Source organism: Delphinus delphis, chromosome 16 (assembly GCF_949987515.2).
Source record: "Delphinus delphis chromosome 16, mDelDel1.2, whole genome shotgun sequence".
In the NCBI taxonomy this organism is placed as follows: Eukaryota; Metazoa; Chordata; class Mammalia; order Artiodactyla; family Delphinidae; genus Delphinus; species Delphinus delphis.
Window position 1 is genome coordinate 53,292,936 of NC_082698.1, and position 25,411 is coordinate 53,318,346.

Here is a 25,411-nt window from a genome sequence, read left to right on the forward strand (position 1 = left end):
ATATACATACAGGCCTCTGGTGACTCAACCTGCCGGAGCAGCCGTCACCTGGGGAGGTGACGTGTTTGGTGCCAAGACAGTGAGCTCTGATGAGCCTCGGGGAAACCCAGTGAGGCTCACCAACAGCTAAACAAGGCCAAAGTAAGGGGCTGTCTCTACCTGCACCCCGAGGCTTCTGAGATCACCTGTCAACCATCCTTGTTCTGCTTGCAATCCTGATTGCTGCCAACAGTGGCCCCCTGTGGCCACCAGGAGGAACTTCAGGGGTTCCTTAAGACCAGAGCGCTCCCCATGCCAGCGTGAAGCTCCGAAAGACTTCACTTTGGGGACAATATAAAGCGCCCAGGGATTCCTGAGTAGTTCAAGAGGGGAGCAGGACATGAATCAGGCATGTGGGGACTCACGCTGGCATCATTCTGAGCTGTAAAGCCAAAAATACATGGCACCTGGAGTTTGGGGATCAGTTCAAACTTACGTCCAAGGAGCAACTACACAATTTCCCATCCCGTCAGCAGAGAGAAAAAAAATCCTTCCGTGCCATCCTTCAGCTTTCCTTCAAGCCCAAAACTCTTCTCTGCCCACCCCGTCGGCAGACCCACACCCCATCTCCACAGGCCCCTTCAAGCTCTGCCTGTGTCAAGCGCACAGCATTTTAGAATCACTGACTTTAAACCCAGACTCCAGAGCACATGCCCTTTTATGAGCGAAGAGAACAGAACCAGCATAACTGGACTCCCTACTGGGCCCGAGCACATATTTTCTCAGCTCTGACCGAAACCCCACAAGGCGTGCGACACTAGAGTGCTAGTTATGGGTAGGGGGGGCCCACAACCGGGATCACACAGCTCAAAGAGGGAGGGGAGGAGTGAACAGTCACACAGCTCCAATTTTTGTAAATGATACCGTTAACCAAGTCAGGCCGGCTCATCTCTGAATCTCTGGATGACTAAAGGTTATCTAACTCGCACTCTTCCAAATTCACAGTTGAGAAATTATTAAGTGAATTTCTGCCTGATATATTCAGAGCTTCTCAGAAGCCAGAGCCTGCTCCGCTGTTTGAACTGAATAACTAACTCTGTATTCAAGTGATATTAAAGGGAACAATTCCCTTTTTTTCTAACTTGGAGAATTTAATTTAGGTGTTTTATCGAAAACTGCTGCTCCCAGTAGATTAATGGCCCACTATATCTTTCATATTAAGTTAATTGAGTGCAGAATGGCTTTGCTGGATTTGAATGACAGCCTCCAGGGTTTAGCTCATCATTCTTTAAGAAAGCATAAAATGAGGAACCCAAATCATGGGCCTGAATGATCACATCTTTTCTCTGTTCAGGGTAGGTTTTTCCATTTTCGGTTGCCACACAGTACATTAATTAGCAATCAGGCAGCACTGGGGCCAAATGATTTCCATCCTCCGTCACCAATGAAACACCAGCCCAGCCCATAACTTTCCATCTCATTGTGTAGCTACAAAAAAGAGGGACACTTCGTGAGTGACAGCCCTTCACAACTTAGAGAGCACCTGTGCTTCCTCCCTCTCATTTCACCCTCAGCTCTCTGTGATTACCCTCAGCTCACAAATGAAGAAACTGAGAAACGGAGCAGAGCGAGAACTTGCTCGAGGTCACACACCAGGAAGTGGCAGAGCTAGGACCGGGCTCCCAGCCCATTGCTCCTTCCCCAGACCACAGTAGCCTCGTGTGACTTCACTCTGTGATCGTTCACTATTTTTTTCAGTATAAATTTTGTCCTGCCTTCTTTTTTCACCCATCTCTTCATCCATTCCAAATTTAAACAAATGAATTCTTCGTTCGCTCTTGCCCATCTTATCTTTCTGGCCTCATTTCCATCATTACCCACCATGAACCCCAGGCTGCAACCACATCAAAGCATGTGTCGTGTTCTATGCACGTTATGACCTTGCTTTTGCTCAGAACTGTTCCCTCAGCTGCAATGCCCTTGCCCGCCTTATTTACATCCCCACATTTCCCAAACCAAATGCCATTTCCTCCAGAAGGCCTTTCCAAATGTACAAATATTCTGTAGCAAAATATTACAGGATTCTTGCATCTATGTTTATCAAGGGTACTGGCTTGTAATTTTCTTTGCTTGTATTGTCTCTATCTGGCTTTGGTATGAGATGATGCTGGCCTCCTAAAATGAGTTTGGAAGTGTTCCCTCCTCTTCAATTTTTTGGAATATTTTGAGAAAGACTTGTATTAATTCTTTTTTAAATGTTCAGTAGAATTCATCAGTGAAGCCATCTGCTCCTGGACTTTTCTCTGTTGGCAGATTTTTTATGACTGATTCAACATTCTTTTTTTGTTTTTTTCCAAGGCCAGTATGTTTCTTTTATTATTATTATTTTTGTCTGACTTAAGATGGTTGAATGATTTCATTTTCATTTATAAGCATTACAAGAATTCCCATGCAAAAACCAAAACCGTATATGCCTAATTCCAATCGGCCAAATTCCAACCCATGAGACTGGACATTCAAGATCAAAATCAAAATGTTGCTTGACCTTTCCAATAGTAGACGTCACGGTCATCCTTTGAGAGATCGGCAGGCCGCTGAACTCCCGAACGCTACAGTATGCCATGAGTTCATACCAAAACAGGGAGCCAATCGATGCCTTGCAGCACCTAAACCTGGCAAGTAATTTCATTCATGAAGAAAGGACACCGCTACACCAAGGCTGCCACCCACAGTTATCTCCTGGTTCCTGCTGTGTAGAAAAACATGCTTTTGAACAGGCATGGTATCTTCTATTTGGGGACTGATATTAATTTTTCCTTCCAGTTTTCCTCAAAACTCTCAGTAGAAGCAAAGAGACTTTACAAAAAAGCTTACCTCTATAATGTCAAAAGAAATACAGTTGACCCATGAATAATGCGGGGTCAGCGGCACCGACCCCTGTGACGTTGAATACCCGTATATAACTTTATGATTCAATATTCTTATTAGTAACTGGACGGTTCAGATTTTCTATTTCTTCATGATTCGGTTTTGGTAGGTTGTATGTTTCTAGAAAGTTATTCATTTCTTCTAGGTTATCTAATTTGTTGGAATATAATTGTTCATAATAGTTTCTTATGATCCTCAGTATTTTTGTGGCAGTCGTTAGGTAGCTGCAAATCAAAGTCACGATGAGGTAGCACTTCCTACCCATTAGGATGGCTATAAAGCAAAACACCACGAAAAACAAGTGCTGACAAGGATATGAAGAACTTGGAACACTCACACATTGCTTGCAGAAATGTAAAATGGTACAGTCACTTTGGAAAACAGTATGACAGTTTCTCAAAATGTTACACATAGAGTTATCCTATGACCCAGAAATTCCACTCCTGGATATATATCCAAGAGAAATGAAAATATATGTTCACACAAAAACATACACAAATACTCAGAGCAACATCACCTATAATAGCCAAAAAGTGGAAACAACCCAAATGTCCATCAACTGATAAATGGATAAACAGAAATGTGGTGTATGCACACATTAGAATCTTATTCAGTCATAAAAAAGAATGAATGACTGATCCATGCTACAATGTGGATGGACCTTGAAAACGTGCTAAATGAAAGAAGTCAGACACAAAAGGTCACATAATGTATGATTCTATTTATATGAAACGTCCATCACGGGCAAATCCACAGGGACAGAAATTAGATTAATGGTTTCCAGGGGTGTGGGGGCGGGGGGAAGTAACAGCCAGTGCGCAGAGTTTCCTTCTCTGGTGATGAAAATATTCTAGAATTAGACAGTGGTGATGGTTGCACAACTCTGTGAGTCTACTAGAAACCACTGGATTGAGCACTTTTAAAGGATGCATTTTATGGTACGTGAATGACATCTCAATTTTCTTAAGTCTGTTTAATGAATCTGGCAGGTGACTAAGAAGTGCTGAGGACCAGAATGCTGGCCAGCAGAAAACACCTCACATCTCTGCTCTCCCTGCTGTGGCCCGAGGTCCTCTCACTCCCAAACCCAGCCTGAAGCATGTCACTCACCTTTAGAAGCTTCCAGTGTCCACCCATATTAATCATGCCTTTTTATTTTCTGTATTTTTCGAAGTTTTGACATCTGGGGCCTTGCCGATCCTTCAGAGACTGCGCCTCCAAGAGCTAGCCAATTCTAGTAGAGGACTCACCGGCAAGTGTGCCTTTCAAATGCAAACTAACCAATGCAAAGCCCACCTTCCAACCGTCTCTTTTATCTAGTTCTTACACTCCACAATCTATCCATCTGCCGTAATCACCCCAGGGCCAGGTATCAGAGAACTAGAGGCAGCCCCTGGACCCCAGAGCCTGCTGAAATTATTCATACTAGCCAATCCTAAGCCTGTTTACCCTGCCCTACCTTACCTTTTCCAAAGAAACCACAGTGAAGGCTCTTGCCCACTTTTTCCCCTTGCTCCCTCTGTCTCCTGACTCACCCTCGTGCTTCCCCATGTGGCCCTGCTCGGCATGCCATGCTCTCCATGTCTAGGAATCTGTGAGGAAAAGCTTCTTCCTGCAAGACCGTCATTTCCATGTCTGAATGTCTAACCATACCTGATTAAAGCAAATCTCAAGAACATATTAAAACACCACCCTGCAAACCTGGCTCCACCCTCTCTTTCCCACCTAACTTCTTACCACCCCTGACACTCTCCAAGTTTAAGAGTCACCCCATACACCTCTAAATTCCTAAGCACACCACATTTCTTTGTCATATTCTGGGCACTCCTTCCCAAGGGCCCTCTCCAGCTTCTTTGTCTGTTACCCCTACACCGCCATCAAGCCTCACTTCATAACTCAACTGGAACAGCACCAGGATAGCCACCATGTGCTCCAACAGAACGTGTGCATTTTCCCTCAAAGCCCTTAGCCTGTGTGTCTATCTCCTGTCTGGCCAGTGACTTCCCCCAAGATAAGGACCGTGATCCCTCATCTCTGGATCCCCAGGGCTTAGCACAGAGTCAGAAAAATATTGGTAACTCAGTAAATGTAGGGTTTTATTCTTTAGTAGAAGAAACCTCCCCAACAGGCAAGTAAGTTCCTTGAGGATGGAGCCCGTACCCCCTGGGTCCTTAGCAGGACCACACACATGGTTGACCCCAGGCAAAGGCTTCTGGGCTGATTGAGTGAACTGGAATGATGACTGAGCAAATAGACAGGTGGGAGGAGAGTGGGTGAAGAAGGCAGGCCGGCCCCCCAGTCCCCAAGAGACAAGCTCTACTCACGCTGTTCTTCCCACTCGCGTTCCTCTTTCTCACTGGGGTGGCTCTGCAGCTGGGCCTGCTTCAGGGTCCAGTAGAGTTCCTTCGCCCTCTGCTCTTCCTGGAGGCGAATCTGCTCTTCTCCTCGCTTCCTCTCCTCTTCCTCTTTCCTCTAAGATACCACGGGGACAGAATGACGTTAGGTGACGGTGACAGGGCACGGGCAGGGAAGGGCTGAGCTGTCACGGGAAGAGGTGGGCCAGTGGTGCCCCTCCAGGCTCTGTCTCTACGCACATGAAACAGTGATACTTACACCCAATCAGCCCATGGTAAGGATCAAGTGGCCTGAAATATGTGAACGATTTGTAGACTCTAAAGCTTTCTGCAATAGTAAGAGGACTTTGGGCCACCCTTGGTCACACTTCCATTCTGGGGGAAGAGGGGAGGGGAGGCATGGGGAGGGGCCCCTGGTCTTCCTGGGGGCCAGTTAAGCAGGATATGATTATATCTTAACCTTATTGTCAGCGAAGATATTTCAGAGAGAGAGCAGGTTTGGGGGCCCCAAGTCTCCAATTATTATCCTGCTTTCAAGCTCCAAAAAGGCCGTGTGTGTATTTTCCTCTACCTTTGTTTAATCAAAGCAACATGAACACACATGTCAATCATGCATTATATGCCAAAAGGCGTGTTGTAAAAAAAACATCAATTCTCCAATCCACTTCACCCCAACCTACCCCGCCCTCATCTACTGCCCAGAGGTCACCATCCTCGATTATTTTAGCTTTCCTTCGTGTGGTTTCATCCGTGTCTGAATAATGCTGCTAATTCTTGATTTATCAATTCTAGACATTAACTACTACCTTTCTTTTTTGGTACATGAGTATTTAGCACTTATATTTCCCACACAGGTTCATACCCATACTTTTCCTCTCCTTTACCCTCACAATAGATTTACATCACAATTTGTGGTTAAATCAAAGATGGGTGCAGAACTAAATATAGTTCACTGTAACGCCAAATAGGGTGCTATTTCCACCAATTCTAAGAATTACATTTTTTAACTTTCTAATATCTCTAAAATATGTATGTCTTACAACTTACTACTTGCCTTTTTCATAGCCAACAGTTTTTTTCTTTCTTCTTAAAATAATCATAGATTTTACAATTAATGGCATGTGAAATTCAGTAAAACATGGCAGTGTGATGATTTTTTCTTTCGAATAATTTTCTTTCCTGAGTTACTAGTTGCTTTATCTTGAAGTAGAGTGTTGAATTTTTGCCAAACTTCTCTAAGATCTGCAGTAAATCTTTCTCTGTGTTTAACCAAGTGCTTTTTTTTATAACAGGCAATACAGCAGTGATCTTTTCCAAGGGACGCCTGCCCCCCAGATGCACCTCTCCTTCCCCATCTCAGCTGGCTGCCATCTAGGTCTCCTGTCCGTCTGTCCTCTCAGGACTCGCCTCTCAGCCTCCCGTGAGTTGAAGCCCCTGTTTCTTTGTTCCATGTTTTCTTTCTTGTCCACGTCCTCATTTTGCAGCAACATAGCTCACAACACCTCTCAGAAAAGGATGCACAGAGAGACACTTGTCTGAATATATATTTATATATATATGTATGTATTTATCTATATATATCTATAGATAGATCTATATATAATCTATACGTCTATATAGAGTCTTGTCTGAAAATATCTATATGCTACCTTCACATGTAACTTCTAGCTAAGCATAGAATCTGATTAAAAATAATTTTCCTGGGCTTCCCTGGTGGCGCAGTGGTTGAGAGTCCGCCTGCCAATGCAGGGGACGCGGGTTCGTGCCCCGGTCCAGGAAGATCCCACATGCCGCAGAGCGGCTAGGCCCGTGAGCCATGGCCGCTGAGCCTGCGCGTCTGGAGCCTGTGCTCCACAGCGGGAGAGGCCACAACAGTTAGAGGCCCGCGTAAGGCAAAAAAAAAAAAAATTTTTTCCTGCAGAAGTTTCAAGACTTTACTATCTTGTCTTCCAGCATCCACTACTGCACTTGGATTCTCATTCTTCTGCATAAGGCACTAATTTTTCTCTTTATCACTGAATTCTGAACCTTTTTTTTTTTTTTTTGGCTGCGTTGGGTCTTCGTTGCTGCGCGCAGGCTTTCTCTAGTTGTGGCAAGTGAGGGCTACTCTTCATTGTGGTGTGCGGGCTTCTCGTTACAGTGGCTTCTCTTGTGGCAGAGCACAGGCTCTAGGCGCGCGGCTTCAGTAGTTGCAGCGTGTGGGCTCAGTAGTTTTGGCGCACGGGCTCTAGGGCATGCAGGCTTCAGTAGTTGTGGCTCATGGGCTCTAGAGCGCAGGCTCAGTAGTTGTGGTGCATGGGCCTAGTTGCTCCGCAGCATGTGGGATCTTCCTGGACCAGGGATCGAACCCATGTGCCCTGCATTGGCAGGTGGATTCTTAACCACTGCACCGCCAGGGAAGTCCCTGAACCTTTTTAATAGATGTGCCTTGATGTGGATTTTCTTTCATTGATTGTGTTAGGCAATCAGGATGCTTTTGATTGGAGTGTCAGGTTCTTCTAGTCTAATACATCGCTGCCTAGAATTTCTGTGATAATTTCTTCTCCTCTCATTTTGCTTTTTTCTTTTTAGAACCCCTATGTGTCAACTGCTGGACTGCCTGATTTGACCCTATAAGTGCCTTATCATTTCTCTTTTATTTTCCGTCTCTTGTCTTTTTGTTCTACTTCCTGGCTGATTTCACTGACTTTATCCCCCAAACCTTCCACTGAATTTTTTATTTCAGCTAGCACATTTGTAATTCCCAAGCCCTCTTTCTTATTCTTTGGTTGTTTCTTTTTGCTTCGTTGCATCCTGAAATTGTGTCATGAATGCAATAGCTCGTCTCTGAGGATTTTAGAGATTTTTCTCCCCCATATTCTGATTTAGATCTGTTTCCTCTCTTCTTTGCTTTTTTGTTTTCTTTTAAGTTTGTTTTATTTGGCGCCTGTCGTTCGTGTTGGAGGCTTTCCTCTGATGTCTGATGTTCCCTGACTGCTCACATTAAAGAGAAAAAGTAAGTATGTATCTGAAACAGAGACTCAGAGTGTGTAGTCAGGGTTTCCTTGAGAGATGGGCTTAACTCTAGGAAGACTGGATGAAGGATCAGCCATTTCATTGAGGACCCTCAAATGTAAGTATCTGGAGGTCCTTCCTCTGAGACTATTCATTGTCTTCTCTGTCCTACCTGGGTGGTATGAGACCACCAGCATCCCAGGAGTCTGTGGTGGGATGCAGGCTGCAGGTAGAACAGCCCTTAGACTCAAGCAAGCAGGACCCCTAACCTAAGCCCCACACTTCATGGGAAACCGATGCTTTGAGGTGTCTTTTTGCAAATTTCCCTTGCAAGTTCCCCCAAGACTGGCCAGAGATAGTACCCCCAGGACTGGCAGGGGCAGCAGTGTGGTCCAGGTAAGATGCCCCAAGCCCAGACCAGGTCCCACATGAGTCCTAGTGCCTGCTTCTCCCCTTCAAGGTGCTCTCTGACCCTCTCCTCCATGCAAGGGGTTAACCAAGTGCCCCAAGGAGCTCCAGGATTCATATTTATGGAGTCATCCTGGGGCCCAGTGGCCAGGCCCTGGTTCCAGAAGGGTGGCCCAGCAAGCAGATGAATCCTATTGGCCAAGACAATATTTTTATCATAGGATCACATGAGATTGGGCCACCAGAATAGAGCTGATAGGCTGATTTTATGTAGTTCAAGTTCTTAATTTGCTATAGACAAAACCACCACCAAAAAAAAAAAAAAAAAAGTTGCCAGCCCTGTACACCCTACAGGCAACCCTGGCTGCAGGTCCCACTGTTCAGAGTTCAGACCTTTGCTTGCTCCCCCTGTTTCCCACTTGGCCCCCATCTGCTCTCTCCACTCAGCCTGATATGCTGAGCCCCAACCTTGCCCTTGCAACTCCCCATCTCCTCCTGGTTAGAGGAAGGGATGAAGTAGCCTGGAAGAAACAGGTGAAAGCAGGGACCTGAGGGTCCAGCCACTCCACATAGAAACTTGCCACCAATCCCACATTCTCAGCGCCATCCTTCATGTATCTGCTGCCCCCAAGTCCCGAGCCTGTGGGGACTCTGGACTGAGTCGGTTCAGTGCCACCAGCCCTCTTCCTGCAGGAGCCCCGCTGACCCCCGCACCGCTCTCCCTCTGTCTTCCAGAAACCAAACTTCTGTGGACATTTTCTCATCTGTTCTTCCCTTCTCTCATTTTCTCTGTTTTTGTGGCTCATAACTTTTTCAGTCCACTGATATTTTAATGGATCAAAAAAAAAAAAAAGAAGACAGTAACTGTGAGTTTTGAGTCCCTCATTTAAAAAAAAAAAGGCAAGGATTTTGTTGCTTCTGAAATGGCACAGATTGAGGACTTTTCTCCAATTCAATGATTTTTTTAAATTCTAAAACATAGACAAAATTCCAACTTCCTATTGACCCACTCTCTAGGAGTCAGGAATTAAGGGCTAAAGAACTTGAGCGGCTTCATCTAGTCATTCACCAAATCCTCACTGAGCACCCAGGAGGCTCAGCCTGCTCCAGGCACGGGGGATGTAGCCATGAACAAGGCAGACACAGCACCACTCTCTCGGAGCTTGCCTTCCAATGACAGAAAAACACTCATCAAGTAAAATAAAAAATATATCAGAAATAATAAAGCGTGCAGAGAATTAAAACAGGGTAAGTGATAGAGTCTGGGAGGCTACTGTAGGCTGCGTGACCAGAAGTCCTCTCAAAAGGGACTGATCTGAGACCTAAATAATAAGAAGGCTGATGAGTGAGTCTCAGGGAGAAGAAATTTCCAGAGCAAGGGAACCACAGGTGCAGTGGCCCCAGCACTGGAAACAGGTTTGGCATGTTTGAGTAGAGAATTATCCACTGTGGCTGGAAGGAAACCAAACAAAATTCTATCTTTAATGAGTTTGAGACGCCATCTGACATCCAAAGGCCTGCCGTGGGCAGTGGGACGCGTGATCCCAGGACTTGAGGGTGAGGGCAGGCTGCAGATGTTGACTGAGAGGTCCTCTGCTCGGGGGTGATGTTTCTCAGCCATGGACTTGATGTTATCAATGTGAGAAAGAAGGTAGATCAAGAGAAAAAAGCCAGGGTGTCTTGGGGTGCTGAGCCATTTTAAAGTTGGGAGAAAGAGCTGGAGCCAGAAAAGGAGACTGAGAAGGCAGACCAAGGGGTAAGATAAAAACCCAGAAGGGGCGACGTCCGTGGGGGAAGCCAAGGGAGGAACGCATTTCAAGTAAAAAGGGAGTTGTAAGCTGAGCTCAGGCTGCTGAGACATCACAAAAGATAAGGATAGAGAAGCAACAAGGGACAGCAGGACGTGGTCTCAGGACGTGATGGGAGATCTTGTCAACAGCAGCCCTGGTGGTGCGATGGGCAGCCATCCAGGCAGCGTGGCGGAGGCAGGGGAGTGACCGCAGACAACCCTTTCAAGACATTTCCTGTAAAAAAGGAGCAGAGACAGGAAGTGGCAGCCGGAGGGGAACGTGGGGTTAAGATAGAAATGGGGAGGGACGGTGTGTTGGTTGGCTAGTTTTAAGATGGGAAATACTAGAACAGAGAGTCTATGACTGATGCAAAAGTGGAACCAAGGTCTGTCTGACTCCAAAGCAGAAGTTGAATCTTATCCCAAAGCTGTATTTCACCTTCATCAGTCACTAGCATCTCAGAAGCACAAAAATGAAGCACCACACTGGCACGGCACTTCACAGTTTATACAGTAGGTTTCTATTCCTCCCCCGGGAATCCCCAACCTGACTGTGGTCACCACATCACGCAATACACAGGGCACCAACCAAGACAGCTTCCACCCGGGGACTATAGATCCATCATGTGCCCCCAGGAGTCTTCCAGACAGGCGTGGATTTCAGGGAAAATCCAGGCAGTCAAGGCACGTCAGAGCCAGAGGGGCTTCAACCCCCTAGTCCTACTCCCTTGTAAGGATAAGGGGTGTATAACAAAGTACTTATAGATGGCCATCTCCTCCCTGTGTCTTCACATGGTCTTTCCTCTGTGTTCATACATGCCTGTGTCCAAATTTCCTCTTCTTTTAAGGATACCAATCATAGGGAATTAGGGCCCACCCTAAAGACCTCATTTGAACTTAATTTCCTCTTTAAAGACCTTAGCTCCAAATATAGTTACATTCTAAAATACTGGAGGTTGGGACTTCAACATATGTATTTAAGCGGACACAATTTAGGACACTGAAGGGTCATGACTGGCGTACCGTAGATAAATAGCATCTGACCAACCACCTCAAATTAAATGCGGTGTTCCTACTCCAACCAGCTGTGCTGACATGAAGCAGCAAGGTCAATGGCAGTGCCCACTCCCCCGACCCCAACCCGGCAACCTCCATTCTACTCTCTGCTTCTACGAGTTCGACTTTGTTAGACTCCACATTTAAGCGAGCTCATGCAACATCTGGCTTTCTGTGTCTAGCTTATTTCACTTAGCATAATGTTCTCCAAGTTCATCCGTGTTGTCACAACTGGCAGGATTTCCTTCTCTTTTAAGACTGAATAATATTCCACCGTATATACATATATACTACTTCTTTTATATATTCTTCTGTCTATAGATACTTAAGCTGTGTTTGATGAAAAGGCACAAAGTTTCAGTTATGCAGCATGAATAAATTCTGGACATCTAATGTACAGCATGAGGACTATAATTAACACTGTATTGTATATTTGAAATTGTCTCAGGGTAAATCTTAAGTGTTCTCATCACACACACAAAGTGTAACTAGGTGAAGTGATGGATATGTTAATTAGCTTGATTGGGTAATCATTTCACAAGGTACCTGTATATCAAAACATCACATTGTACACTTTAAACACATACAATTTTGATTCGTCAATTACACCTCAATAAAGATGGGAAAAAATTACTCCCAATAAATAAATAAATAGACAGATAGATAGACGGATGGCAGTGCCACTGTTCACTCAATCCTTTCCTCCTGAGATTGAGACAACACCTAAGAGCCAGAAACCTGCACCAACCTCCATCTCAAAGGAAAGCAGCTGGTAAGTTACCGTGACAAAGGCAAGCTCTTCACAGAGATGCGTCGACAAAAGCAAACGCTTTCAATTACAAATAAAGAGTCCTACATATTCTCACCCTGGTTTTGCTAAAATGCTCAACCTTCACAGCTAAAACTGCCTGAAAACTTTCACTGTTGCTGCTTTCAGAGTCATTTGGCGCACCTGTGATGACTGAAGAAAAGGCCATCTTTCTTAGGCTTGGCAGCCAAAGGCCAATGCAGCCAAAAGGCAGATAGGCAAAAACACCCGCCTTCCACCTTAGGAGTCGATTGCTTTTTTCTGGCAAGCCCAAAGCCCTCTGAGCTGTCCAGCTTATTCAATCCCCCTTCTCCTGATAACCCATCAGTAACAGCACACCGCAGGAGCCCACAGAGGCCTGGCCCGTCTCACCCCAATGGAAAATGTCACGGAGACAGATGCTTTTTCTGGAAGGTAGAGTCGTTTTCGTTTTTAGCCTGGCCCCAATGATACCATTGTGCCTTGTGGGATGATGTACTCCCAAAGGACAGGGCCAGGCCTGTGTCGTTTACTCCTCCATCGCCAGTTCCCAGCACAGGGCCTAGCAGATACTGGGTGCTCCACAACACTGACCGAAAGAGTGAGTGAATTAACGAATTGATGAAGAGAGGGTTTGTGACGATCCGTGATGGGGAAAGGGTAAACCACACCACGCTGTCTGGTTGATGCCAGCCTTGTCCAAGAGAAACTCAGATAAAGCCTACAATTTTCGAGAGAAAATGGAAATTGGAAGGTTTTCCCACCGGTTATAACCTGATTGGGAATAAGGCAGCGATAGTTTCTCTAGTTGTGGAGGATGTCACGAGGTGGCCAAAATGAACTCCAGCCTTAAAGGAGAAAAAACAAAAAGAGAGTGGCCTTGAATAGAAAACAGAGAAAAATGAAAGGACAACTTAGCTGTACGCTGTCTTCCTCATCAGGGAAACTGGGAGGAGGCGGGAGGGGGCAGGAGACTTGGAGGTGGAGAAAGGAGGTCACAGGCCCTGAGGGACAGGGAGAGAGCGGGATCCTTAACCCATGTTCTGTGGTCGGAAGCAGAGGGAGAAGCATTCAAAATCAGTCTTATGGGTTAAGAAAGCAGGGGAAAAAATGCAAATTTTATCTGGCCTCATGATCTCCTTTTTTCTAAAAAAAAAAACTTCTATGTAAATCTCATTCAAATGGTACCAGCCACAACAGAATGGTTTTTAAACATGTTTTTAGCTGTCTGTATCTCCTATTTTGAAGTTCCCTCTTTAACCCTACACAAGGTTCTGAGATTGCTTTCCCCCCATTTTCTAAAAGGAATTTCCTATGACCAGGAGAATTCGCAGAACACGTCTACATCCTCAGCACAGGCTGCCCAAAGTGAGCCCAGCCAACCTCCCTCCACCACCAGGCTTCTCATCCAGGTTCTCTCCTCTCCTCTAGCCCCCACCCCTCTCCCCCTTCTGGGTGGTAAAAAAATAAAATAAAACAAACAAACAACAACAAAAAACCCCCTCAGCACAGCCATTCCAAGCACATTCTCTCTCCTCCAAGTCTGCACCTCCTTCCCAGGTCCCCACTGTTAGAGGGTGGTGCCCTGTACCCATCCCTCAGCCTGGGGCTCAGACACTTTGCTCTCTGCTTTCCCTCATCCCGACATCTAATTGATGCCAAGCCTTGTTGATTTCACGACCTCCGTTTCTCTCTACCCATCCCCTTCTATCTCTCCATAGTCACAGACTCTGTCCAGACCCTTATTTCCCACTTTGACCACTGCAAAGATCTCCTAATTGGCCTCTCTCTCCCTGCAAACTTTCATCACTTGAATCACACCATCCCCACCAGTTATCCTCATAAAACTTGACCCAACCATGGCCCTCTGTATCCTCGCAGGTCTGCTTTGCCCACAGAAAACAGTCCACCTCCTTAGCGTAGCATCCAAGGACTCCACAGCCTCCCTTTCCACGTTTACATCTGGCTCCACCCATTGTGTGCTTTTTTCTCTGCCCCCAGCGGACCATTCATCGTTCCACAGATCTCCTTTCCATTTCCCGTCTTTGCTCGTGCAAGACTCCTGGAGAGACCTTCGCCCTCTATGGTCCCCTGGGCGTGGTTAGGGCTGAGGGCTGCTCATAGAGTTGCCTCTCCCCTGGCACCCTGTAAGCTTTTTGAGAGCAGGGAGTTTATTACTACCACCACCACCTTCCCCCAAACAACCTGCACTTAGGTTCTCAGGGGGGAAAAAAGTATTAAATTAGATGAATGTTATCGCTGCATTGCTGCATGCAAGACTCACATTATGTTAGAATCTTGGTGTTGAAAGACACATAAAAACTATCTAAACCAATTTCTAGCCCGATGCATAAATCCCTTTGGCAAAGCTGTTGCAGTTATCTATTGCTAAGTAACAACAAGCTATCAGCAAATTCAGTGGCTTAAAACACAACCGTTATATGTGCTTGTGATTCTGTGGACTATTAATTCGGGTGGGGCTTGGCTGGGTGGCCCTTCAGCCCTACATTGTGTCAGCCAAGGTCAATCACTTGGTTGAGGTCATTGACTGGAACAACCATGAAGGCTTCACTCACGTGCCTGGTGCCTCGGTGTTCCTCCACGTAGCCTCTGTTTGGCTCTAGCCTGGGTGTCCTTGCAACTTGGCAGTCTAGGGCAAGGAGGGCTTCTCATGAGGCAGCTTCCAAAAGTGAGCATTGCCAGAGGGGCAAAGGTAGAAGCTACAAATCTCTTACAGCCCGTCCTCAGAAGTTACCCAGAGTCACTTCCACTGCATCCTACAGACCAAAGCTCGCCACAAGGCCGGCGGAGACTCAGAGCATGGGAAGCAGACCCCACTTCTCAAAGGGAGGTGAGGCCAAAAACTTACCGAGAGGCATATTTAATCCACCACAGAAACCTTTTCAGATACTTTCAGCCTACACGTAACCATTTCCTGTGATGAAGAGCTCGTCACAATACACGGGTAGTTCATTTACAGACAGCTCTGACAGAAAATATCCCAGCTCATAAACATGGACTGTCCAATGCCAGAGTCTGATCTGATGTTCCTTAATGAGCCCCTCCAGGGCCTCAGAGATGCTACCTGCACTTCTGAGGCTCCTCAAAATGCAGACATATCCGTCAGGGTTATTATGTATATTAAACACATCCACACTTAGAAAATTAATTTTTAAAACCCAAACAAACACATAATAACAACAACCTTCTTTGGAAATAACACCAAAGCCTGCATTTGGGTCCCTCAGTGAACCTGATGCCTGGCCACAGAGCTTTATGATCCTTCCATGAACCCCGACACACAGCCAGCCCACAATTTATATCCGTCGATCACTGAGGTCCTCAAGAAGAACATCAACCAGAAAATCTCTGCTGGGAACTGAGCCCCAAGACCCCAGCTCCACTGAGCTACCCTCCCAGCATCTGGGACTCAGCTCACCTCTAGGGAGGAGGGAGTCCAGAGATTGGAACAGGTGACTTTCGCTGTTGGAGACATATAAAAAGTATTGTTTTTCTTCCCCAGCAGATTTAAATAATCATATGCAAAATCCAACAATACAACCTAAATACCTCTCCACTGTGGCTTAGATCTGAGTTACTATTATGGAATCATATTGTTAATTTCAATCAGTGTGATAATGATTATTGTGGCTATGACAGGACATGTCCTTTTTCATGGAAGATCCTTGCTGAAGGGTTTGATCAGGAGGCAGCAAACTGAGGCTCCCAGGCCAAACCTGGCTGACATGCATTATTGAAAGTCTCACTGGACCACAGCCACACCCTTTTGTTTACATATTGTCTGTGGCTGCTTTTGTGCTACGATGGTCTGGGGGAGTAGTTGTGACAGAGGCAGACCCAAAAAGCCCAAAATATTGATTATCTGGTCCTTTACAGAAAATAGTTTGCTAACCGTTGGGTTAGAGTTACTATGTCTGCCACTTTCTCTCAAATTGTTCAGCAAAATGACAGCAACCAAAAAGTGCATACATGTATCTGTATGTGTGTGTGTGTGCCTGCATGCATGGAGAGAGAAGGAAAGAGAGTGAAAATGTGGCAAAATATTAATAATTGGTAAATTTAAGTGGATAATATATGAGTATTCATTTTATTTTTCTTTCCACTTTTCTTCAAGTTTGAATTTTTTTTTTAAATAAAGTGTTTTAGAGTAAATATTGCTTCACTTAAAAACTCAAAAGATGGGAATTCCCTGATGGTCCAGTGGTTAGGACTCCGTGCTCTCACTGCTGAGGGCCCGGGTTCAATCCCTGGTCGGGGAACTAAAATCCCACAAGCCATATGGTGCAGCCAAAAAAAAACAAACACTCAAAAGAATCTCCTAGAAAAAAATGCAACTCATAGGAAAGTTAACTAAGGAGACCAGTAACAATATATAAATATATAATAGCAATTGCAATAAGTTTAAAAATAATGAGCACAATAGCAATAAAAAATATTAAGCCTAAAATTTAATTAGGAAAGAAATGTAGGGCACCTAAATAAAACAATAAATTTTACCAAAGTCCAAAAATTAGAAGCCCACAGGTACGTATGTCATTGAGAATGTTTGGGATTGGTGGCCAGTGCATTAACAGGTGTTTAAAAAAAAACCTATATCAAAGACAAAAAAGAAGCTTTGAATAAAAGGAAGAACATACCACATTCCTGAACAAGAAGATTTACTTGTTCATATTATAAAAATGTTCATCCTCCACAAATACAGCAATAGCATTGATGCAATTCCAATAAAAACCACCACGTTGCTTTTTTGATGTTGGGGGGAGGGGGATAGTGAGAAAATATTTCAAAAGTATCTCTAACAGGAAAAAATGGATGAGATTAGCCAAGGACATTTTAGAAATGAAGAGTAATGATAGACTCTGACTTTAATAGATGGTAAAATTTATGTTAAAGCTGCATATAATTAAACAATTAAATCTGGCTCAGGAATAATCAGTCAAGGAAGAAAAATCCACGAAAAGATCCCAAAGTAAGTAAGAATCGAGGCAGCAAATCCAGTGAGAGGAGAGAGGATGGTTTACACAGTAAATGATGTTAGGATAACGGGCTAGCCATTTGGAAGAAAATAAAGTGAGAGCCATACATCATACCACACTCCAGAGTGAAGAAAAATTAAGTGCAAAGAAATGAAATAAGGAAAGATATATTGAACAATGTAGATTAGTATTTTTATAAGCTTGTGATGGCACAGATCTTTCTATGCATAAAACAAATAATAAAGAAAATGATCGATATAGTTGGCTAATAAAAATTTTAACTTTCTGTACATCCCAAACCACTATAACCAAAATTAAGAAAATAGCAACAACAACACTGAGAAAAAATATTTGCAATAGAAATGATATTAAGGGGTCAATGTCCCCATTATCTAATCATTATGGGGGGAAAAGTTTTTAAAAATTCAAAAATGAGCAAATGCCATTAATATACAATTCACAAAATAATACAATTGTTGAGATTCAGCATGATTATCATTTTTTTCTTTTTGTTTATAGTATTTTCTGAGCTTCCTATCCCCCCAAAATGTATTATTCCTGTAGGAAAAAAAAAAATCTCAAAATAGGAACCAGGAAAAAATTTTTTTCTTTTTCGGGAAACCTAAGCTTCTTGCCAGAGGACAGTAAAGCTCCTTTAACAGCTCCAAACTCTCTCAGAATGAGTAGATATGCAAGGTTACAAACAATCTCCTAACGTGGGCAAAAAATATACATTTTTCATCTCCTCGAATCCTCCAAAAATCTCAGGTAGGGTGTTGTTACTACCCTAATATTACAGACAAGAAAGTGAAGACTCAGAGAAGTTCAGCAGCCACACCCTTTTGCTTCCTAAGCTTCCTAAGGTCACACAGCAGTAAGCAATAGAGTTGGAACTGGATCCCAGGCTGGTCTGACCACAAACTCAGCTCTTTTCAGGCCTTGTTTCAGGACCCTTGGGTTGGGATGCAGAGGGATGAGTTCTGATCCTGGCTCTGTCCCCAACCACCAGTACACACAGCCTTCGCAAGTCTCTTCCCCTGTCTGACCCTGATTTCCTCATCTGTTCAAGGGGAAGTGGATTGGCCCAAATGGTGTGTCAAGTTCCTTCCTGCTCAGACATGCCAGATTTTTGTTCTCATAAAGCACTCATTAGCCAAGGACCGGTCGAAACCAGAGATCAACCCCAGGGGCCTGGGGGCTAGAACAGGTGGCCTCACACAGATGCCCAGGCACTGGCCCACCTTGAATTCTTCATGGATGCGCTCCTCCAGGATTTTGGCAGCCTTGCGGTCCTCCGTCTCCACTTTCCACTTCTCCACCAGGATCCGGGCTTTCTCATTGGCCAGAGCATCCCGGAACTTCTTGGTGATCTCTGCCTCCTTCTGTCTCCTTCCAAGAGAACACCAGCAGGTATCAGGAGGTATGGGAAACTGAAGGACCACATGCCAACAGAGCTTCAAATAAAAACCATGCGCAATCATTCTTGGTCTATCAGAACGGCAAATATCTGAGGTTCACAAAACTCAGTGTTAGCAAAGGTGGGGAGTATAAATCACCAGAATTGCTCTGGAAGCCAGAAGATAAAACCTCAGAAACCCCATTTCTCACTCAAGTTTACAAAGGTGTAGGGAAAAGCTCATCAGAGGGTTTTTATAACATAAAAAGTGGCAAACAACCCAAATGTCCCTCAACAAGACCAATAAATTGGGTTTCTCACGTAATGGGATACTATACAGTAATCTTAAATAACACTGTGGATCTATGTTAATCAATTTATGGAGGTGTGAATAAAGCAGCTTACAAAGCATGTATTGCCCAAATGCTCACCATGGTTATCTTAGGTGGTGGGTACTGAGTTGTTATTTAATTGATTCTTTACAGTTTTCAATGTTGTTGACACGTTACAATTTTATGATTAAAACACTGTCATTAAAAACTGGGGGAAAAATGTTGGAGTCAACTTCATACAAATTTCCAAGTCTGGCAAAAAATATGTCAAATGTGGTTTATGAAAGAAGTCTGACCCCCCAGTATCAGTAGGGGCTCAACTGTCCATCTTGTGTGAGAAATGGAGGTAACATGACGAGGAACAAGCAGATTTTAAAAGTGAATTCAAATTGCTCTGCTGTCCTTGGGACAACTCAGTGAGGAAAGAAGCAAAAGGATATCATACGCATTATCTCAGTAAATCCAACTACATCCATATAGAAAAGGTGTTGTGATGCCCAAACCACAGATGTGAAAACTGAGGCCCTGGATCAGCTCACCACGAATTAGTGGAGCCAGGATTTGAACCCAAAAGGTCTACCTGATGTAAGACTAGTGCTTGGGTCCCCTAATCTTAGCAGAGCTCCAAACAGCCAGCCAGCTGCCTGGCGCCCCCTCCCTCCCACCCGTAACCTATTGTCCTTAATGTGAACCCACCCCAAGCCTCAGTGTTCAGGACCCGCCCCAGTACCCATTGGCACCTCTCACCAGAGCTCCTCCGCCTCCCTCTGTGCCTGCAGCCGCGCCCTCTCTGCAATCAGCTCCTCAGAGATCTCTTCGTAGGGCTTGTCTCCAGGACCTTCTCCCATGACCCAGACCCAGACTTCGCCATCTGCCCCCAGGAGCCACTGGATGTGCTTGTCACTCGCTGCCTCACAACACAGGAAGAACAAGGAAGGAAGGAGAAACAGGTCTGAGTTGTACTGAGTCAGGAATGACCTGGGCTGGCCAGGGGTGCACAACCACCACGCCACCCTACAAAACGTGGTCATCTGCAAAGAGGATGCCAGAGAGACATTGACCTGAGTGCAGGTCCACAGCCATCTCCCTCTCCCACTCCCTCTAGGGAGCAATATGTCAGCCAAGTCAGTCTGCTGGAGCAGGTGTTCAAAGCTGGAACTGGTGTCCGAAGCCCAGAGACCCTGAAATCTTCAGCACAGAAGACATCAGGTGACAGCACTCGCTGAAGGAAGACTTGTGTCACTCCCAAGCCAAGGCAGTTAGGAGCCCGGGAGTCTTCTCTTTCTCTCTCTCTCTCTCTCTCTCTCTCTCTCTCTTTCTCTCTCCCTCCCTCCCTCCCTCCCTCTATCTCTCTATCTATCTATCTCTATCTCTATCTCTATCTCTGTCTCTATCTCTATCTCTATCTCTCCTGTCCATTGGCTGGAAATAAGGAATTGGAGATGGTGTCATTGCAAGATGAAGCAGCTGGCCCCTGAGTCTCCCTGACCCACATCAGCCTGTAACCTGAGCAAGAAATAAACCTGTGTTGGATTAAGTCACTGAGATTTTTCAGTTTGCCTGTTCTAACAGATTCCATTGATAACCATGACTAAAATGGAAATCTAAAGTGGCGTACTGGCTGAATCAGGAATATCAACTAAGTGTCACTGCCTTACCAGTGACGTTTAGAGGCTGAATGGCTGGAGATCCACGTGATGCAGGAGCAAAGCACCTGGTAAAGTTATCAGACACTATCACTTAAAAGGCAGACCCTCCTGCCTTCTGAACCTGTCCCCCCGCTAAGGGAAGATACTGGAAAATAGAACTTTGGTAGTGGGTTGGTTGCTAGGAGCTGTGTTTGGCAAGATGTTAAGTTTAAGGAAGAATTGAGCATTTTGCAAGTAGAAATGAAAGAGAATAAAGAGAATATAGAAATCCGGGACTTTGTAGGTTTGGAAAAGCCATCTCTTTCTAGGGCCCAAACTGCAAGAGATGGGATTTTTAAAGGTTTTGCATGAGTGGCCCAGTAAAACTTTTAAGGTGAATAAAGGGCCCTAGGACACAGATCTCTGTGATGGTCATGAGAATGTGCTCCATGGACATCCCACAACAGGGAGCATAAGTGACTGTGCACTTCAGCTCCTATGCCCTTGTGTTTGCCCAAGGCCATGCTTCCAGAGGAGGCTCCCAGCATTTGACTGAGCATGGCAGGCTGGTTCCTGGGAGACATGGGACTCCACTGATGGGCAACTCCCCAGAGGCCTTGACAAACCTTCCCTGGACTGCGTGGTTACCTGGAACACCTCCAGCCAACCTGCCGTCCCCCTCTCCTTCACTCAAGGTCACGCCCGCAGTGCCATGCCACGGCTCTCCCAGCCTGCTCCTTTTTCTCTCACAGGCATTTCCTGAACAACAGCCTTGTGTGATTTTCTCCCAACCCTGTCTCTGCCCCTCACAAGCACACTCAGACTGCAATCTCTCACACTTATTTTTCGAAGAGCCTAACGTAGATGACCTTCAGTCGAAAGGTAGAGGCATCAGGGTGAAGGGGCAAAGAAAAACAGGCAATTTGCGAAATATGTCTCGAGAAGAATCTTCGATGTTGCTCCCGGCACATGGAAGCAAACAGATCAGAAGCTTCCCAAGTCTCTGAGTCTGGACTAAAAAAGCCTCTGATTGTTCAAGACTTAAACAACCATTGGGCACCCAGCCTCGATGACCAGGGCGCAGGTTTCAAAGGCTATACTTGTCCAAGGAGGATGCGACCCTCAACACTCACTCTGGATGTGGCCAAGGGGAATAATGAACAAGAGGAGCCTCCAGGGCACAGACAGCATCCATTCAAGGCCATCCCTTCACTGCCAGGGCAGGGGGACCTCGCAGAGCCTGACCTGGAGGATTTCAGGATGCTATAGACTAGTGACTGAGTGGGGCTCACACTCCCCCCTTTTCCATAGCGGATATTCTGACCCTGCTCCCCCACTGTACATCGTGTCTTAAAGGTGGGCCGTGTTAGGATGACATGTCTTTTTAGCCATATCAGGACCTTAGAGTGCCTAACGCAGAACACGTGTAGACTGTGAACTTCGGGTTGATGCAGTGACCGGGTGAGACTTGCGGGCATCCCCTTAAGGAGGTGGTGAGTGTATTTATGCAGAGAAGAACAAAACAAGTGAGTAACCAGAATGACAGTTTGTGACAGTGACCACGCTATGTCCAGCACCCCAGCTCCACTCCCCGAGCCCACCAGATGACCACTTTTCTCAGGTTCCCTTCAATTCCATGGGGCCACGTGACTGAATTCTAGTCTGTGGAGCGTCAGGGGAAGTGATTTGTGCCACTTTCAGGCTGAGGCTGGTTGCAATCGGAGTGCCTTTTCCACATTCTCTCTCCCATCCCTTCAGTGGGAAATAAACGACTCCAAGATGGTGGAGCAAAAAACAGCCTGATCCATGAGTCAGTGTTCGAAAGCAAGCCAGGCAGACTGCTGCTACCTAATCCACATCAAACTGTGACCTAATCAGAAATAAACCTTCATTACGTTAACCCACTGGAATTCCAGCATTTACCTATTGCAGAAGGCAGCATTAATTCCCCCGGCATTGGTATATTTTTAGTATGTTAAAGCAATATAGTAATAGAGGAATATAAGTTTAATTATGACTGATAGAAGCAGGGAAGCAACCACTACTAGAATTGTAGAACTTCCAAATTAATAGTGGGCAAAAGTAAATAAGAGGCTTACCAATCCTGCAAAAATACTTAAAGGGAAAAGAGAAAACAACAGAAAATGTGTACTTATTATAGCAGGCACCGTCAGTTACTTCCTCTTCACCCACTCCAGCCACCTTCCTGCCTTACTAAAAATCCCAGTTTGTTTTGGGGAGTAACAGAGATCCCTTGGTTTCAGGAGAGGCAGGTGTCTACCCCAGCCTCCAAGGACAAATAAAATTAGTCTAAACCCATCATGTAAATTTATTCTCCTTGGCAAGTAATCGATCTAGGAGTGACCAGGCATCCCCGTTCTTGACAAAGGAGATGCAGGCAGAAGTCCCAGTGACGGGGACTCATTCTCGAAACAAAAGGTGAAGACTTCTTAAGGTTGCTGACAAATACTGTTTGATTCCACTCATACAAGGGACCTAGAATAGTCAAATTCGTAGAGTCAGAAGGTACATTGGTAGATGCCAGAGGCCGGTGGAGGGGGCGGGTAGGAGGAGTGGGGAGTTAGTGTTTAAAGGGGACAGAGTTCCAGTTTAGGAAGGTGAAAAATTCAGGAGATGGATGATGGTGACAGTTGCATAACAATGTGAATGTACTTAGTGCCACCGAACTGTACAGTTAAATATGGTTAAAATAGTATGTTTTATATTATGTGACTTTTACCACAATAAAAAAAAACATTAAAAAAAAAAAGGTGAACACTTCTTAGGAGAAGCCCCTTCACTCTTTACTCTACCTCACCTCCTTCTTCCTGCGTGGAATGAAGAAGTGATGCCAGGAGCTGCTGGAGGACTTTTGCAGCCATAAGGAGAAAAGCCACATACTAAGGATGAGTAAGCAGAAGGACTGAAGGAGACGGGGCCTCGATGATCTTGCTGAGCAGCTAAACTAATCTATCCATTGCAATACACCTCCAGAATTCTTATCATTTGAGAAAAATAAGGAACTCCAAGGAATAAAGTTCTGTAGTTATTCAATGAAATGTGGTAATATAAATAAATATGAAAGATTTATTTAATTAGGCAACTATTAATCGTGCATTCTGTTACTTATGGCCAAGCACATCCCTAAATGATACAGATAACAAATGAAAAATAACACAGAATCCCTAAACCCTAAGTATATTAATTAACACAAAAATGGGAAGAGAATTAATTTCCCTATTAAAGATCTGAGACTGTCAGATGTAAATAAAAAGTAAAAGATAAACACTGCTTTGGGAAAACCCTAGATGTTCTCCTTACTGGCTGCAAATAATAATAAATCCTTCCTTGGGGGTAGTGGGATGAATTGGGAGATTGGGATTGACATATATACACTAATAAGTAAAAAATAAATAACTGATAAGAACCTGCTGTATAAAAAAAATAAAATTCAAAAAAAAAAAAAAAGAAAGGAAAAAAGTAAAAACACACTATTTAATGTCATTAATTAAGTCATCACTTTTTGACCCTACTTCTAACAAGGCATATTTCATTATAGCTTCAGAGTCAATTTTCTCTTCTTTTACTAAATTAAAATTCCACTAGAATGGTCACTAAATTAAATCTCTACTGGTGAACATTCTAACCCTGTAATTCTGGGCATAAGGGTGTTTCACATGAGAGCTGTCCGTAGAAAATGCTGCCAGTTTTATATATATATATATATATATATATATATATATATATATATATATATTTTTTTTTTTTTTTTTTTTTTTTTTTTGCTGTACACGGGCCTCTCACTGTTGTGGCCTCTCCCGTTGCGGAGCACAGGCTCCGGACACGCAGGCTCAGCGGCTATGGCTCATGGGCCTAGCCGCTCTGATCTTCCCGGACTGGGGCACGAACCCGTGTCCCCTGCATCGGCAGGCGGACTCTCAACCACTGCGCCACCAGGGAAGCCCCGCCAGTTATATTTTTGAATTTAGGTTAGATAAAGTATTCCCAAGTTTTCTCCATCATGGAAAAACAATAATAATAATAATAAATCCTTCCTTCTCTTGATGGAGAAAAAAAAGTAAAATCCAATTCTGTACTATTTAAATAAAACACACATGTAAAAAAGACAAAGTTTAAAAATAAAGATCTAGTTAACAAGAGACCATACAAAGGCAAGCAAAAAGAAAGCAGAAGTGGCAATGTCAGACAAAGTAAATTCAAGGACAAATGTGTTAGACAAGACAAAAAAGTAGATTACGTAATTATAAAAGAGGCAACCCACAAAGAAGACATAACAGTCATAAAACTTTATACAACAAACAACATAGCAGACAACTGCATAAAACAAAAACTCCTAACAACACAATGAGAATTTCAAAATGTATATATACTCATGGTGGAGAGTTTCGCTATATTTATTTACGAGGCTGGTAGACCAAATAGATTTTTAAAATTAATAATATAGAGGATTTGAATAATATAGTCAACAAATTTTACTTAAGAACTACAGAACTTTACTCCTTAAACATTGACAATATACTTTTCTTCTTCTGATCTTGCAATTATGAGAAAATTTTATAGACCGCGTCCTCAAATAATAATACAAAACTTAGAAATTAATGGAGTAAAATAGCCATCAAGAAAATATCTCCTAGAGGGCTTCCGGGAAGATGGCGGAAGAGTAAGACGCGGAGATCACCTTCCTCCCCACAGATACACCAGAAATACATCTACACGTGGAACAACTCCTACTGAACACTGGC

At 44.3% G+C, this 25,411-nt stretch overlaps 1 protein-coding gene and 1 non-coding gene across 3 annotated transcripts in view; one reads left to right on the forward strand and one right to left on the reverse strand.

Moving 5' to 3' along the window:
- The window catches only part of SH2D4B (SH2 domain containing 4B), a 79,984-nt gene that overhangs the window by 34,034 nt on the left and 20,539 nt on the right, over nucleotides 1-25,411 (reverse strand). For both annotated transcript variants that reach the window (XM_060033715.1, XM_060033714.1), the window contains exons 2-4: nucleotides 19,768-19,931; nucleotides 18,534-18,681; nucleotides 5,232-5,379 (exon numbers count right to left, since the gene is read on the reverse strand). In XM_060033715.1, the coding sequence (XP_059889698.1) occupies nucleotides 5,232-5,379; nucleotides 18,534-18,681; nucleotides 19,768-19,931 (460 nt within the window). The remainder of the gene's footprint in view (nucleotides 1-5,231; nucleotides 5,380-18,533; nucleotides 18,682-19,767; nucleotides 19,932-25,411) is intronic.
- Nucleotides 16,503-16,575, forward strand: TRNAE-CUC (transfer RNA glutamic acid (anticodon CUC)). The gene has a single exon. It is a non-coding gene; the product is annotated as a tRNA-Glu (tRNA).